This window comes from Mangifera indica, chromosome 3, assembly GCF_011075055.1.
Source record: "Mangifera indica cultivar Alphonso chromosome 3, CATAS_Mindica_2.1, whole genome shotgun sequence".
In the NCBI taxonomy this organism is placed as follows: Eukaryota; Viridiplantae; Streptophyta; class Magnoliopsida; order Sapindales; family Anacardiaceae; genus Mangifera; species Mangifera indica.
Window position 1 is genome coordinate 20,283,570 of NC_058139.1, and position 16,661 is coordinate 20,300,230.

General features: G+C 33.7%; 3 protein-coding genes across 7 annotated transcripts; all 3 read left to right on the top strand.

Annotated features, from left to right (window-relative positions):
* Positions 1-693: 693 nt before the first annotated feature.
* On the top strand, positions 694-1,694 carry LOC123211542 (enoyl-CoA delta isomerase 2, peroxisomal-like). Its single transcript, XM_044630340.1, has one exon. The coding sequence runs from the start codon at positions 838-840 to the stop codon at positions 1,567-1,569; it is 732 nt and encodes a 243-aa protein (XP_044486275.1). The 5' UTR covers positions 694-837; the 3' UTR covers positions 1,570-1,694.
* Positions 1,695-4,699: 3,005 nt separating this feature from the next.
* Positions 4,700-14,243, top strand: LOC123211537 (TNF receptor-associated factor homolog 1a-like). Of its 5 annotated transcripts, none has more exons than XM_044630328.1 (11): positions 4,700-4,903; positions 5,472-5,694; positions 7,011-7,122; positions 7,618-7,706; positions 7,804-7,872; positions 7,950-8,079; positions 8,617-8,775; positions 8,935-9,283; positions 10,188-10,300; positions 10,557-10,751; positions 14,110-14,243. In XM_044630328.1, exons 2-10 carry the CDS (start codon positions 5,517-5,519, stop codon positions 10,738-10,740), a joined length of 1,383 nt encoding a protein of 460 aa, XP_044486263.1. In that variant the 5' UTR covers positions 4,700-4,903; positions 5,472-5,516; the 3' UTR covers positions 10,741-10,751; positions 14,110-14,243. The 5 variants fall into 5 exon arrangements, with proteins under 5 accessions (XP_044486263.1, XP_044486265.1, XP_044486262.1 ...); XM_044630330.1 differs by lacking the exon at positions 14,110-14,243 and adding an exon at positions 10,803-11,101 and having other exon boundaries at positions 4,701-4,903; positions 10,557-10,670; XM_044630331.1 differs by lacking the exon at positions 14,110-14,243 and adding an exon at positions 10,803-11,101 and having other exon boundaries at positions 4,703-4,903; positions 10,596-10,670.
* LOC123211540 (enoyl-CoA delta isomerase 2, peroxisomal-like) lies at positions 13,502-14,452 on the top strand. The gene has a single exon (XM_044630338.1). It carries the CDS (start codon positions 13,594-13,596, stop codon positions 14,323-14,325), a length of 732 nt encoding a protein of 243 aa, XP_044486273.1. The 5' UTR covers positions 13,502-13,593; the 3' UTR covers positions 14,326-14,452.
* Positions 14,453-16,661: the final 2,209 nt, after the last annotated feature.

Genomic DNA, 16,661 nt, shown 5'->3' on the forward strand with positions numbered 1-16,661 from the left:
ACTTCAGGTCACAAATTTATAATTTCGTAAACTTCGGGTTACGAATGATATTCAGGATTTTAGATCCAAATTCATGATATTCAGGACTGCAGGTCCAGATTCATAATTTTGTAAACTTCAAGTTACAAACAAGATTCAGAACTTCAAGTTCAGATTTATGATATTCCAAACTTCAGGTCTAGATTCAAGAGTTTCAGAATTTTAGGTCCAAATTTATAATTTTACAAACTTCGGGTTGCAAATATTGTATAATTATAAAGAAAAATTAAGCAGAAATATAACAGAAATTAAAAGTTAACTGAGACATCACAACTGAGATATTCGTATTTATAATATTTAAGCAATGTAACGATATAATAATAAAATATAATATACCTGAACTGATCATGCTGATAACGTGTTATAAAATTAATTAAGCAAGTATAAAAGACTAAGAAATGAAAGGAAGAAATAGCAAAAGAGAAGAGAGCAAGACTATTAAACTTTATTTCTGGATGAAGAAGAGAGAAGAGAAATCTATGTTTACATGAAGAGGAGGGGGTATTTATAGGGGATTTGCCGCCCCTCCAGTCAACAAAGGAAGCAAATTTCTAAGCCAATTTTCCAACTTCATAAAGGCATTCATACTCCTTTGGTTTCTCCCGCATAAACCTTGTCATTTTCTTTTTGCTATAATAAATAAATTTCTACAGCCTTTTTTGACTTGCTTTGGTGGAAAGCCACCTGGCTTTATAACATTATTATTATTATTATAAATAAACCGCAAGTCAATCTTCTTTGATATCCACGACGGAAACTATCCGGAGACTTAGGATAGATCGGTAAGCGCCAGAAACTATGTGTACCTTAGAGAAACATGGCGATGTTTTCATCTTAACCTTAACAGGTTCCTCCGATCTAGACGAGCATCGGTTCAGTCCACCCGTCATCGACTCCATACTTGCCGCTCTCTCCCAAGCCAGAGCCCAAGCCACTCCTGGATCGGTTCTTATCACCACTTCTCATGGAAAATTCTTTTCCAACGGTTTCGATCTCGCCTGGGCCCAAGCTGCAGGCTCTAGAACCGGCGCCCGAGAACGTCTCCACCACATGATCGAGATTTTTAAGCCCATTGTAGCAGCTATGATCTCTTTACCTATGCCCACCGTGGCCGCTGTCAACGGCCACGCAGCCGCCGCCGGCTTCGTCCTTGTCCTTAGCCACGACTACGCGCTGATGAGGGGCGACAAAGGCGTGTTGTACATGAGCGAAGTGGATATCGGGCTCACTTTACCAGATTATTTTGCGGCTCTGTTTCGGGCGAAAATCGGTTCAGCTTTGGTTCGGCGGGATATATTACTAAGAGCCACGAAGATCAAGGGAGAAGAAGCGGTGAAGATGGGGATTGTGGATTCTGCGCATGATAGCATGGAAGAGGTGACCGAGGCTAGCTTGCGCCTGGGGAAGGAATTGGCAAGCAAGAAATGGAGTGGTGAGGTGTATGCGGAGATAAGGAAGAGTCTGTATCCGGAGCTATGTGGCGTCTTGGGATTGGTTGAAAAAGCGGTAATTGCCAATTCTAGTCTTTAATGATCTTCTCAAAATTTTCTGTTTTGGGTTAAATTAACAATGACGTCCAACAGTTTATGTTTGTATAATAAGGAGAACATTTGAACCTTTGGAATTTTTGTGCTGCAAATATTTATCATTTTGGAGATAGGGGCGGATTTGAACTGAATTAGTTTGAGTTCAATTGTCAATTTAGCTCGATCCAACTCTAAACTAATGGTCGTCTGTTGAGCCTCAATTGCAATTAGCAGCTTCCATTTTCATGGAGCAGTTGCATTGAAAGGGCAAGAAGAGTAATACTTGAAGAGGGTCTGGATGCCCTGTGAAAATTTGAGTAACCAGAACCCATCGGTTTTTAAAAATAAGAATCGGAACCTAGAACTTACAGGGTTAGTTACTATTTATGAAAAACAGTAAAAGGGTATTTATGAATGCAAATTTTTCATGGCGTTTGAATGCAAAATTTTCTTTTTTAACTCTAAATTTAACACTATTTTTGAAAAACACTAAAAGGGTATAATATTTGTTTTTTCATTTGTTAAATTAAAAAAAAAAAGGGAAAGATTCCTGAAAATGCATAAATCTCACCAAAGCCTAGGAATCTATTGAGAATAATTGCAAATAATTCCTGGATCCAAAAAATTATTACATAGAAAAAAATTTACTCAAAGAAGAACCTATATCATTGACGGCAAGGAAGAGAAATCAACAATTGGTTTTGTAATGCAAATCAACTTGGGCTTATGTATTCTGTAGCAACTGGTAAAATTTCATATGAGAACAAGGATTGTTGATACCCATATGCTCCAATAGAAAACGTTCATCTCGGGTGCTCTTGAGATTAGATTAGAGAGAAATAAGATTAGAAGAGACAACTTTTGTTTGTTTGATTTTGTGTCTTATGTTTTTTATCAAGTGGGAAATGAGATTGGACTTAACAAAGAAATGTAGATATTTTTGTTTTTGTTTTTGGAAAAGAAGTAGACCTAGAGGGGAGTGACGACAAGTTCAGAGTTTGTGAAGAAGAGAAAAACAATTTTGGACAGACAAGTGTAGATTTTGGAGGAGACGATATAATGTGCAAGGGCTTGTTGTTGGAGGCAGTAAAATTGTGAAAGAGGGAGGAATTGCTTGATGTGCTTTTCACAAAGCATGATATGAACATAAGTCTAATATAGTGTTGTGTCTTGCCATGACGATCGCTGAGGTGTTAGACGCAGATGTGGGGGTGGTTGGGGGGATGCTGGTGAGATTGGAGAGGTTAGTGAAAAATGTAACAACTTTTTACAACAACTTTATTAATATATTTATTATTCATTTTCATACCGATATGTTCAACGTCTCTTCTTTTAGTTAAGTCCTCATAATGAATATAAATATATTACGATGACGTCTTGGAAATGTGCAACAAAGAAGTCTTAATCTCTCTTTGGTTCGATGATTATATTAGTTAGATTAGGAAAATAATATTAAGAAATTTATATTTATGTCAATAATTATAATTAAGTTATTTAGTATAACGTTATTAGGAAAAATATTAAAGTCTCTAATTATTAATATAGAATTAGGATTCCTAAAGAAATATAATATTAGGGAATTAGAACTTTCAGGAAAAGTAAAATTCATATCATTAAATAAATTCTTACAAAATTAATAAAAATTACAAAAAAAATCTACTTTCTTCCTTCTTTGTATTTCCTTATTTTGTTATGTATATCCATATTTGATTATTTAATTAGGTATTTAATTAGATGATTTTAAATTAAAAATTAAATAACAATAAATTATATAATAATACATTGTTTAAAAACCTAATTTAATATTCTAGACTAAATTTGTGCCACATTACTCTATTAACAATAGACTTTCCAAATTTCATAGGTTTCTCAAAGCAAAGGTCATGTCTATGACATGAATCTGAAACTGATTTTTGTATAATATATAGGTGAACTGGATATACCAATTACCAAATGTATATAAATTAATCAATATGGTTTTTTTATCCGTTGTTATATAATTGCAATATTATCTTTCTCTTTTTTTTTTTTTTCTCTTTCTATACACCGATGCGCTACTTAGATATTCAAATTTATCAAATTATTTGATTATACATCATTCAAAGATTTAATTAAACGAGATGACAATTTTGATATAAATTTTGGATCTTGACTTTATATAATTCTAAAAAGAAGGAGATTTTTCAATAAAAATGAGAAAAAAAATGAGAATGAAAACGATAAATATCCCAATAATCAGGGACAAAGACACTTATGTCCCCTCCTCGACCCACCTTGTCCCCCTCCTCGTACTCATCTCTATTTCTATATATTATTATATTTTTTAAAATACTAATAATCCTTATATTTTTATATTATTTATGGTTTTTAAATTTATTTATGTTTTTTTATATTAAGGTGGTTTAAATATGTTATTTGTAACATTTGAAATAGTGGGTTGATTTTAATTTTAGTTAATTTTATTATTTAATATGTTTATGTTGTGTTTAAAGTGTACGAGAAGAAAATTTTTTCTTACGGATATAAAGATGAAATATTTTCTTATGGGTAAAAATGATGAATTTTTGTTAACCTCATAAAAGGAGATAAGCAAAGAATAGAGATTGGCATTCTCTGCAGGGACAAGAATAAAAAATAGAGTATTTGATCTTACGCCTTTTTGTTATTATCTTTAGAGTTCGTACTCTCCACTTAAATGGTTTCCTCTTAAAGCCCATGTAAATCAACCCGGCCCGATCCATTAAATCTCAAAATCTCATCATCCCAAACCCCAACTGCCACTAGTTCTTCATCATAGAATTAGTAAAATAAAATTTAAAAAAAAAAAAGTGGAACCCACATCGTGTAAAGCCATTCAAGAGGAAGAACTCATATAAGGTAAGCAGGCTAAGAGCCGCCGCTGCCACTACCACCACCTCCACCTCCTTGCTCGGCTCTCCGATAGTTGTCACCGACCTCCTATTTTTTAATTATTTATTTATATTTATTTGCCCTTAATTAATTAATTAATTAATAGAAAAATAAATAAAATAAAAAAGGGTTACAGGTGAAACAGAAACAAAGCCAAACCTACTCGGCCCCACTCTCTTCCCTTGCTCCTCCTCGTCATACCCATTTTTTTTTTTAATTTCCCCAATATTTGATTGAAAAAAAAAAAAAAGACAAAACCGAAATTAAAATAAATAAATCTAGCAAATAATTTTCCTTTTTTGGGTCTATCTCTCTTTTCTAATTCCTTACTGCTCCTTTGTATTGGACCCCTCTCTATCTTTCTCTGTAAAATCTCAAAGAGCTGTCATAACCCAATTTAGGAACGGTCCTCTGCTCTTCGGTTTCAGGTTCGATCTATATACGATGTCGTCTGTTCTTTTTCAATTCCATGATTTTTCGCTTCCTGTTTTAGGGTTTGATTTTGATTGGGGTTTTTGGGGATTTCTCTCCACGATCTTTATCTTTTTTTGTCACGTATTGTAATTGGGTTTATCTTGATAGTTTTGATTATTATGTTATTGGTTCGTTTGATTGTTTATTCAGTTTTCAATCTAATTGATTAATCTTTAACTGGGTTTTTGAGATTTTGATGTCCAAGTTTGTTTCTGATTACTTTGATTTTTTTTCGTGCTTGGTATTAATATCCTTTACAGACATTGAAAACTATAATATCTCAGTATAGCGATGAAAATTATCAGAAGCCGAACAGATGGTTTTCTATTTTATTATTTTACTTTTTGTTGAATTGTAAACCTACTAGCTTTAAAATTGAGAAGGTTTTTGGTGTATTTATGGACTTATTTGTGGTTTTTATTTATTTTTTCATATTTTGATGCATTGATAGTGTTGGAAGTGATGTTTAAGAGCTGATGTTGCCTCTTTTTTTATTTATTATGTGGCCATGTTGTATTTTAGGGAGTGGAGTCGAAGGAGTGTGGGGGAAGGAATTCTGGAGTGAAAATGGCGGGGATTTCAAGTGAGGAAACTGGAGTGGGAAGGTCTGTGGAGGGTATATCAAGTGGACAGCGATGCCAGTCAGGGCAAGCACTAGCAGAGTGGCGGTCGTCTGAGCAGGTGGAGAATGGAACTCCATTGACTTCGCCCCCATATTGGGACACAAATGATGACGATGATGGCTGTATGGTTTTTGCACCCTATAGTGAATGAGTTTGTGATCCATGGTTCTAAGTAACATTACAATTTTTTCTTGTTGTCAATTGCTATAAGTTCTGAAGCAGAAAAGACGTGGTTCTCTATGAGTTTTTCAGCTTATGGGTTATTATTATACAAGTCTATACAGGCCAAGGAGCCTGAGGGTGAAAATTGCATTTCCTCAAATTCTAATAATCTCTACACCCTAATTTTGTTTGATTGAATAAATGGATGATTATAATTGGTCATGGTACAATCTGGGGTGGAGATGGAGATTCTATAAGCACGTGGTTTGTGGGTGCCTAAATGCTTTTGAATGCTTTCATGCTTTTTGCACTTGAATTATGTGTTCACTTGATATTTATTGAAGTTGCAAAACCATCAAATTATTAGTATCCAAACGTTTTGTTTGCAATTTTGAGCCTTGTATTTTATTTCCTTGTGGAGCAAATTGACAGATTTTCTGACCTCTTAGATATTGTATATTAGTTATACTTCTCTAGTTTTCTAACTTATTTACATGCCCAAAAATGTATTACCTGATCTCAAAAAGTCCCAGGGAAGGGAACACACAGACAGTTTGCTTCCCATTTTGGTTCTTTTTCCTGGAATCTTTTAGATGAATTAAGGAACTATGCATCTGGGGTGAATTAATTAGTTGTTTTTCCAAAACAATAGTGAACTAAGTAGTAGAATGAGAAATGTAGAGGCTTTACATTTTCTTTTCTTTATTACCTGCTAAGTGAGCAAATGGTCGTATAATGCAAATTTGAAGTGTCTTTAAGATCAAATTGCTGTTTTTTCTTTAATATTGAAATGTTTAAGGTGGAAACCATCTTTCACATAACTTGCTAGTAATATGTAATACATAGATGAATAAGTGAGCCTTGTATTATACGATGCTTTCTGTTAGATATTTTAGACATTGTTTGAGCTTATGACAGTTATAGATTTTTCTTTGCCATGCTGGTAAATTGTTTTGACTTTCATGTTGCTTGGTTTTGCTTACTTTATGAGTAAAATATGTTGGATGCTATCCCTGTGGAGGATTCTTCATATTCTATATGGGTACGGATGCATATAGGCAGTTGAGTCTGAAGATGATGCAAATGGAGTCCAAAAAAGCTAGTTTTCCCATCTAGTAGTCTAATTTTGGAAGTTGACGGAGATAGCTGTACTTGCTTTTTTTATATTTTCTCTTCATGAAGAGAAATATTAAATTATATTCTTTCTATTTATGTTATGTTTAAATCATTTTCTAAACACCATTATACTTCTCTAACTAAGATTACTTCTTTGTAGGGCCAAAACCTTCTGACCTATACGGAAAATACACGTGGAAGATAGAGAATTTTTCACAGATTAGCAAACGAGAACTCCGTAGTAGTGCATTTGAAGTTGGTGGCTACAAATGGTATGAGGTTTTGAGTATGAAAGGTTTCTCATTCTTTTTTTTCATTATATTTAGTTTCTCCATTGCTTTTCTTATCAAATTGTGTGGATTAAATCTTTGCACATCTGTTTAGTGACAGAAACACGTTTGTTCATATATGTCCTTCAGATGCTTAGCCCATTTTTAACACTAGTGAAAGATCAGCCTTTTGAACTTTCAGATAGCTCTAATTCATCTCATTTGTAATTTTTAATCTTTACTTCTGTCGAAGGAGACTCTTATTGTATTGTATCTTTGTTTCTATGCAATGTACATAATTCTTCATTATAAATTATGGGTTCTTCATCTGTAAATTTGGAAGTTTTGTTTACTATTCAGCTAAGATTTTTTTCATAGAAGTCAAAAGTTGTTAATTTATTTCCATTAGCTGCTCTAGTAGGTCATGTCTTCAATCTTATGGATTGAAAAGTTGCTACATTTGTTGCGAACGATAACACTTTCTGCTGTCGGTCACAGGTACATTTTAATTTATCCCCAGGGCTGTGATGTTTGCAATCATCTGTCATTGTTTCTCTGTGTTGCAAATCATGACAAACTCCTACCAGGTTTGGTATCATCAATAGGTTTCAAATTGCATGAACTATATATTTTTTTAATCATAATGGTTATAATTGTGTGGTTTTTCTTGCCTTTGTGTAACAGGCTGGAGTCATTTTGCTCAGTTTACAATAGCTGTTGTAAATAGAGATCCGAAGAAATCAAAATATTCTGGTTGGTTTGCTTAAAAGGGTTTTTGTTTAGCATATCCAGGTTCTTGTTTTGTAATTTAGTAAATTGAAATTTTGCAGATACTTTGCATCGGTTTTGGAAGAAAGAGCATGACTGGGGTTGGAAAAAGTTCATGGAGCTATCAAAAGTGTCTGATGGATTTAAAGATGGTGACACTCTAATTATAAAGGCTCAAGTTCAAGTCATCAGGTATCTTCAATGCTTCATCTAGTTGACAAAGTAAATTTCATGTAAAATTTCCTTTATATTTTTGCAAGGATAGTCTTAGGTATTTGTTTTTGTTGTGCAAATGTTCTTGTATCATGTTCTTTAATGAATTAAACTTGGGTAAGATTTTCCATGAATAAAGGTGAGTATTCTTTAAATTGTTAGCCTTTTGTATGAATTTTGTTGAATGAACAAGTTAATAACTTAATAACTTAATATGCTACTTGTGAACTTTGATGGTTACTTTCTTATGAGTACTTAGTACCATTACGGCACAATAATTGTTTTTTTTTTTCCTATAACCCTATTCTGTTGCTAAATGTGTTATGTTATTAAATTGTCATAAAATATGCCATGATTTGCTTTTTAACTTGTAATCTCCTAAGTCATTTCTCTTTTTTAAATTGTAAACCTTGCAACTCTGTGTTATTTGAGGATTTTTTTTATTTTATTCTATATGTATTTTCCTTTTGATATTTGTTTCTGCATAAATGTGTTTGTTTTGCTTTGGGTTTGTAGGGAGAAATCAGATCGCCCTTTTCGATGCCTTGATTGTCAGTATAGGAGAGAACTTGTTAGGGTATATTTGACAAATGTGGAGCAAATATGTCGGCGTTTTGTGGAGGAAAGAAGAGGGAAGCTTGGGAGGTTGATAGAGGACAAAGCTCGGTGGTCAAGGTACTATTCATATTGGTTGACTTACAAGTTTGATTATTCCTTTGAGATGGTATATTACTTTTGTAAGATATGGTTTGGAGCATTTCCCATGAATTTTATGTGTTTTTAATGAAGAACTTTGCGTGTTTGATAGTAATATATGTATTGCCATGGTTGCAGCTTCTGTGCTTTCTGGTGGGGAATTGACCAAAATGCTAGGCGCCGTATGTCTAGAGAGAAAACAGATGTAATTCTGAAAGTAGTTGTAAAGAACTTTTTTATAGAAAAGGAAGTCACATCTACTTTGGTAATGGATTCCTTGTATAGTGGATTGAGGGCTCTTGAAGGGCAGTCTAAGTGCAACAAAGTGAGACCAAAGTTGTTGGATGCTGAGGAAACTCCAGCTCCCATCATTCATGTAGAGAATGATATGTTTGTTTTGGTGGATGATGTGGTGCTACTACTAGAGAGGGCTGCCTTGGAACCATTGCCACCAAAAGATGAGAAAGGTCCTCAAAATCGTATGAAGGTGGGTTTTGTAACTCTGGTATAAAGAGTTATGCCCTTGGTTAATATGAACTGAAGAAGTCATGAGTTGTTTGATTTAGATTAATCTTTTAATAGTTGCTATGAAGCATCAATTGCTTTCTTTCCTTTTAATAGTTTCTTTGGAGGTGCTTTGCATATTTCTAATTGAATGACTTCTTATCGATACGGTACTGATTAATTATTCTGGACCTTTCTGAAATTCTGAAACAATGATGTTGTGTATGCACATGTTATATTTAATTTGAATCTTTTTAGCCCTTAAAAAGTTAATTGGTTAAGTCTGGGTTTTGGTAGGTAGGTTTTTTGGGTATTTGATGAGTTGGCACAGGGTACCTAGGTTATGGTTGTATTGGGTATTGGTGGCAGCTTTTGCAGTGGTGGATCAGTTTTGCTTGCACTGGAGAAATTTTGGTGGCGGCTTTGGTGGTGGTAGAGAGGTTTCGCATGCGCAGACAAATTCTGATGGCACCTGTGTTTTTAGTTACTTACCTTAAAGATTTTGATTCTCATCCTTCAATTTTTTTCACTTTTATTATTTTATGCATGGCTTTTTCTGTAAAATTACATTGCTAATGCCTCTGTTACAAAGATGATGATAGGATCTGAAAGTAGAGGGAAAATAATTGATGTTGCTTATGCTATATTATTAGGATGTGATGTGCCCTTCTTTGAGTTGGTTTCATCTTGTATAATTTTGTATTATGTGCTATGGAGTTTATTAGCTTTTATGTTGGTTTCATCAATGATCTGAGTATATACATTGATGTGGAATCTTGTGGGAATGGAAGTTACATTCTTAAGTTACAATAACTTGGTCCGATATATAAATGTTTAGCTATATGTTTCATTGAATGACTTAGCAACATGTATTCTTGTGTATAAAGGATGGTAGCTCTGGGGAGGACTTTAACAAGGATTCCGTTGAGCGGGATGAAAGGCGTCTTACAGAATTGGGGCGTAGGACTGTGGAAATTTTTGTCCTTGCCCATATATTCAGGTAGTATATTTGTTTATCACACATTTCTAATGGCCAAAAATTTCTTATCTTCTCCACAACTTAATCACATGGGCAATTTTGAGCTTTCTATTAATGTTTGCAGGTGTTTCTAGCATGTAGGTTAATTATATTTTCCAATGCTGTTTACAGATTCCATTTTTTTTCCTCATTATTTGATACCTCACATGCAAAATTGTGTTGGTTTTCTTTCTGTTGGAATTCGCTGCTAAGTTAACCTATTTTACCGGCTTCTCAGTAAACATGGATGCTTAAACTATTTCATGGTTGCATACAGCAATAAAATTGAAGTTGCCTATCAGGAAGCTGTTGCATTGAAGAGGCAAGAAGAGCTAATTCGTGAAGAGGAAGCAGCATGGCTGGCTGAAAGTGAGCAGAAGGCTAAACGTGGTGCTGCTGAAAAGGAGAAGAAATATTACTAAGAGCCACGAAGATCAAGGGAGAAGAAGCGGTGAAGATGGGGATTGTGGATTCTGCGCATGATAGCATGGAAGAGGTGACTGAGGCTAGCTTGCGCCTGGGCAAGCAATTGGCAAGCAGGAAATGGAGTGGTGAGGTGTATGCGGAGATAAGGAAGAGTCTGTATCCGGAGCTATGTGGCGTCTTGGGATTGGTTGAAAAAGCGGTAATTGCCAATTCTAGGCTTTAATGAATGATCTTCTCAAAATTTTCTGTTTTGGGTTAAATTAATAATGACGTCCAACAGTTTATGTTTGTATAACAAGGAGAACATTTGAACCTTTGGAATTTTTATGCTGCAAATAGGAGCGGGTTTGAACTGAATTAGGTTGAGTTCGATTGTCAATTTATCTCGATCCAACTCTAAACTAATGGTTGGTGTTGAGCCTCAATTGCAATTAGCAGCTTCCATTTTCATGGAGCAGTTGCATTGAAAGGGCAAGAAGAGTAATACTTGAAGAGGATCTGGATGCCCTGTGAAAATTTGAGTGACCAGAACCCATCGGTTTTTGAAAATAAGAATCGGAACCAAGAACTTATATAGGGTTAGTTACTATTTATGAAAAACAGTAAAAGGGTATTTATGAATGCAAATTTTTCATGGCGGTTGAATGCAAAATTTCCTTTTTTAACTCTAAATTTAACACTATTTATGAAAAACAGTAAAAGGGTATAATATTTATTTTTTCATTTGTTAAATTAAAAAAAAAGGGAAAGATTCCTGAAAATGCATAAATCTCACCAAAGCCTAGGAATCTATTGAGAATAATTGCAAATAATTCCTGGATCCAAAAAATTATTACATAGAAAAAAATTTAGGCAAATAAGAACCTGTATCATCGACGGCAAGGAAGAGAAATCAACAATTGGTTTAGTGATGCAAATCAACTTGGGCTTATGAATTCTGTAGCAACTAGTAAAATTTCATATGAGAACAAGGATTGTTGATACTCATATGCTCCAATAGAAAACGTTCATCTCGGGTGCTCTTGAGATTAGAATAGAGAGAAATAAGAATAATGAAAAGGAAAAGAGAAGATTCGATATATAAAAGAGTATAGATTCAAATCCTCTCTACCGACATATCAAGGTCAAAATATATTATTTTTTTCTAAATTTTTCATCATTAATTTTGAAAATTTCATTTACCCATCTATAACCATTTAAATCTGTTAGTTTTAAAAGTAAACTTAAATTTTATTTTATTTTTCTCTTTAAACTCTAAAAACTAATAATTTTCTCAAACTAACAATTTTCTCCGACTCAAATTTTAATCTCAAATTTTATTTTGTTGTGTGTTGCTTGATGAGCATTTGAACATCTAGGAACAAGACTAGAGTGGAGGTGTCATGGGTCAAGCCTGCTCTAGCGTGGCCATCGGGCATGGGGGTTCGGTTGGGCCTAAGACTTGTATAGTCTTGAGCCTTCAGGTTAGACCGACTAGAAAAATACTTAAGTTCTACGACATGACCCTATGTATATAAGATTGGGTTGAACCGAGCTTTAAATGGGTTGACTCCGTCAATTTTAATAAAAAAATTAATTTTTTTATATTAATTAATTATTTTAATTATAATGTGAATATTAGTGAGTTGCGTTAGGTCGATCTGTGGACCTAATGCCTAGGCCTATGGCTTGCACACAGGTGCTATAATGCAAGCCATGCTTTCCGAATCAAGCTATTTTTCGAGCTTCAGGCAAACCCAACACATTTGACATGTCTAAACTAAAGTGTATAATGTTAATTTTTGCAATATGCTAATCTACTTATAATTTTTCAAACTAAAGCATTTTTATAATGATGTATGTAAATAAGATATCTAATTTTACTCTTACTTGTTCTTATAATATTTACACTGATCAATTTCCTTCTCATTTGACCCTATAAAAATGAACTCACCTTAATCATTTGAACAATTTATTTATTTAGAATATATTAAATTTTTTCATTATCGAAATATTTAAAAGGAACATAATAATTGACAAAATTGTAAAACAAATGGAAATTAATTTTTTTTTTAAAAAATTAAAAATTGATTGAGAGAGTTCAAAATTGAGAAATCTAAGAAAGAGTGTGAGAGATACAAATTGAGAAATTATGTTTTAGGGACGGGGAAAAAGAGAAAAAAAAAAACCAATGGCTACTGGCCAAAGCCGTTGGAGCTAGAGGGGTGCAAAATGGCACCCAGCCGCCCAACATTTATTTTTTTTTAAATTTTTTTCATAGTTTACTATAACAATATGTCATTTCGAATCAACCAGCAATCTGATTTGCAGGGTTGGATTTGACATAATCCAATGTGTTCATGTCATGAACTGATAACATACAGTCATGACATAGTAAGACTTAAAATCTCTTAGGATATGCCTCCGTAAGTCTTTAATAGGTCAACTTACATGCTTTTGTGGCTAAACTGTCATATTATGTTTTTTCATTCTCTTTAATTCTTGATAGTTATTATTAATTTTTTAAATTTTTTAATGGGTTAGATTGGCTTATGAGTTGTGTCTCAAGCCCTCAGACATGGCCTATTAGCTTTATGCGACCTATTATTTTGTAAGTCATACCTTCAAGAGTTGTGTTGTTGATCGATTCGGCTTTTTTATATATTTAATTATTTTATTTATCTCAATTTATTTATACACATAATTTTATTATTTTTTATAAAAATAATTTTATAAAAAAAAACCTCTCAATTCCCTTAATTTAATAATAATAATATTATTATTATAAATAAACCGCAAGTCAATCTTCTTTGATATCCGCGACGGAAACGATCCGGAGACTTAGGATAGATCGGTAAGCACCAGAAACTATGTGCACCTTAGAAAAACATGGCGATGTTTTCATCTTAACCTTAACAGGTTCCTCCGATCTAGACGAGCATCGGTTCAGTCCACCCGTCATCGACTCCATACTCGCCGCTCTCTCCCAAGCCAGAGCCCAAGCTACTCCTGGATCGGTTCTTATCACCAGTTCTCATGGAAAATTCTTTTCCAACGGTTTCGATCTCGCCTGGGCCCAAGCTGCAGGCTCTAGAATCGGCGCCCGAGAACGTCTCCACCACATGGTCGAGATTTTTAAGCCCATTGTAGCAGCTATGATCTCTTTACCTATGCCCACCGTGGCCGCTGTCAACGGCCACGCAGCCGGCGCCGGCTTTGCCCTTGTCCTTAGCCACGACTACGCGCTGATGAGGGGCGACAAAGGCGTGTTGTACATGAGCGAAGTGGATATCGGGCTCACTTTACCAGATTATTTTGCGGCTCTGTTTCGGGCGAAAATCGGTTCAGCTTTGGTTCGGCGGGATATATTACTAAGAGCCACGAAGATCAAGGGAGAAGAAGCGGTGAAGATGGGGATTGTGGATTCTGCGCATGATAGCATGGAAGAGGTGACCGAGGCTAGCTTGCGCCTGGGGAAGGAATTGGCAAGCAGGAAATGGAGTGGTGAGGTGTATGCGGAGATAAGGAAGAGTCTGTATCCGGAGCTATGTGGCGTCTTGGGATTGGTTGAAAAAGCGGTAGTTGCCAATTCTAGGTTTTAATGATCTTCTCAAAATTTTCTGTTTTGGGTTAAATTAACAATGACGTCCAACAGTTTATGTTTGTATAATAAGGAGAACATTTGAACCTTTGGAATTTTTATGCTGCAAATATTTATCATTTTGGAAATAGGGGCGGGTTTGAACTGAATTAGTTTGAGTTCAATTGTCAGTTTAGCTCGATCCAACTCTAAACTAATGGTCGTGTGTTGAGCCTCAATGGCCATTAGCAGCTTCCATTTTCATGGAGCAGTTGCATTGAAAGGGCAAGAAGAGTAATACTTGAAGAGGGTCTGGATGCCCTGTGAAAATTTGAGTAACCAGAACCCATCGGTTTTTAAAAATAAGAATCGGAACCTAGAACTTACAGGGTTAGTTACTATTTATGAAAAACAGTAAAAGGGTATTTATGAATGCAAATTTTTCATGGCGTTTGAATGCAAAATTTTCTTTTTTAACTCTAAATTTAACACTATTTTTGAAAAACACTAAAAGGGTATAATATTTGTTTTTTCATTTGTTAAATTAAAAAAAAAAAGGGAAAGATTCCTGAAAATGCATAAATCTCACCAAAGCCTAGGAATCTATTGAGAATAATTGCAAATAATTCCTGGATCCAAAAAATTATTACATAGAAAAAAATTTACTCAAAGAAGAACCTATATCATTGACGGCAAGGAAGAGAAATCAACAATTGGTTTTGTAATGCAAATCAACTTGGGCTTATGTATTCTGTAGCAACTGGTAAAATTTCATATGAGAACAAGGATTGTTGATACCCATATGCTCCAATAGAAAACGTTCATCTCGGGTGCTCTTGAGATTAGATTAGAGAGAAATAAGATTAGAAGAGACAACTTTTGTTTGTTTGATTTTGTGTCTTATGTTTTTTATCAAGTGGGAAATGAGATTGGACTTAACAAAGAAATGTAGATATTTTTGTTTTTGTTTTTGGAAAAGAAGTAGACCTAGAGGGGAGTGACGACAAGTTCAGAGTTTGTGAAGAAGAGAAAAACAATTTTGGACAGACAAGTGTAGATTTTGGAGGAGACGATATAATGTGCAAGGGCTTGTTGTTGGAGGCAGTAAAATTGTGAAAGAGGGAGGAATTGCTTGATGTGCTTTTCACAAAGCATGATATGAACATAAGTCTAATATAGTGTTGTGTCTTGCCATGACGATCGCTGAGGTGTTAGACGCAGATGTGGGGGTGGTTGGGGGGATGCTGGTGAGATTGGAGAGGTTAGTGAAAAATGTAACAACTTTTTACAACAACTTTATTAATATATTTATTATTCATTTTCATACCGATATGTTCAACGTCTCTTCTTTTAGTTAAGTCCTCATAATGAATATAAATATATTACGATGACGTCTTGGAAATGTGCAACAAAGAAGTCTTAATCTCTCTTTGGTTCGATGATTATATTAGTTAGATTAAGAAAATAATATTAAGAAATTTATATTTATGTCAATAATTATAATTAAGTTATTTAGTATAACGTTATTAGGAAAAATATTAAAGTCTCTAATTATTAATATAGAATTAGGATTCCTAAAGAAATATAATATTAGGGAATTAGAACTTTCAGGAAAAGTAAAATTCATATCATTAAATAAATTCTTACAAAATTAATAAAAATTACAAAAAAAATCTACTTTCTTCCTTCTTTGTATTTCCTTATTTTGTTATGTATATCCATATTTGATTATTTAATTAGGTATTTAATTAGATGATTTTAAATTAAAAATTAAATAACAATAAATTATATAATAATACATTGTTTAAAAACCTAATTTAATATTCTAGACTAAATTTGTGCCACATTACTCTATTAACAATAGACTTTCCAAATTTCATAGGTTTCTCAAAGCAAAGGTCATGTCTATGACATGAATCTGAAACTGATTTTTGTATAATATATAGGTGAACTGGATATACCAATTACCAAATGTATATAAATTAATCAATATGGTTTTTTTATCCGTTGTTATATAATTGCAATATTATCTTTCTCTTTTTTTTTTTTTTCTCTTTCTATACACCGATGCGCTACTTAGATATTCAAATTTATCAAATTATTTGATTATACATCATTCAAAGATTTAATTAAACGAGATGACAATTTTGATATAAATTTTGGATCTTGACTTTATATAATTCTAAAAAGAAGGAGATTTTTCAATAAAAATGAGAAAAAAAATGAGAATGAAAACGATAAATATCCCAATAATCAGGGACAAAGACACTTATGTCCCCTCCTCGACCCACCTTGTCCCCCTCCTCGTACTCATCTCTATTTCTATATATTATTATATTTTTTAAAATACTAATAATC

What these genes read in the sequence shown, in the direction of transcription:
- LOC123211537 (XM_044630328.1), top strand. Translation starts at nt 5,517, where the DNA reads ATGGCGGGGATTTCAAGTGAGGAAACTGGAGTGGGAAGGTCTGTGGAG. An exon ending in GAAGTTGGTGGCTACAAATG is followed by an intron (nt 7,123 to 7,617) that starts GTATGAGGTTTT and finishes TGTCGGTCACAG; the next exon opens with GTACATTTTAATTTATCCCC. An exon ending in TCATGACAAACTCCTACCAG is followed by an intron (nt 7,707 to 7,803) that starts GTTTGGTATCAT and finishes TTTGTGTAACAG; the next exon opens with GCTGGAGTCATTTTGCTCAG.
- LOC123211542 (XM_044630340.1), top strand. Translation starts at nt 838, where the DNA reads ATGTGTACCTTAGAGAAACATGGCGATGTTTTCATCTTAACCTTAACA.
- LOC123211540 (XM_044630338.1), top strand. Translation starts at nt 13,594, where the DNA reads ATGTGCACCTTAGAAAAACATGGCGATGTTTTCATCTTAACCTTAACA.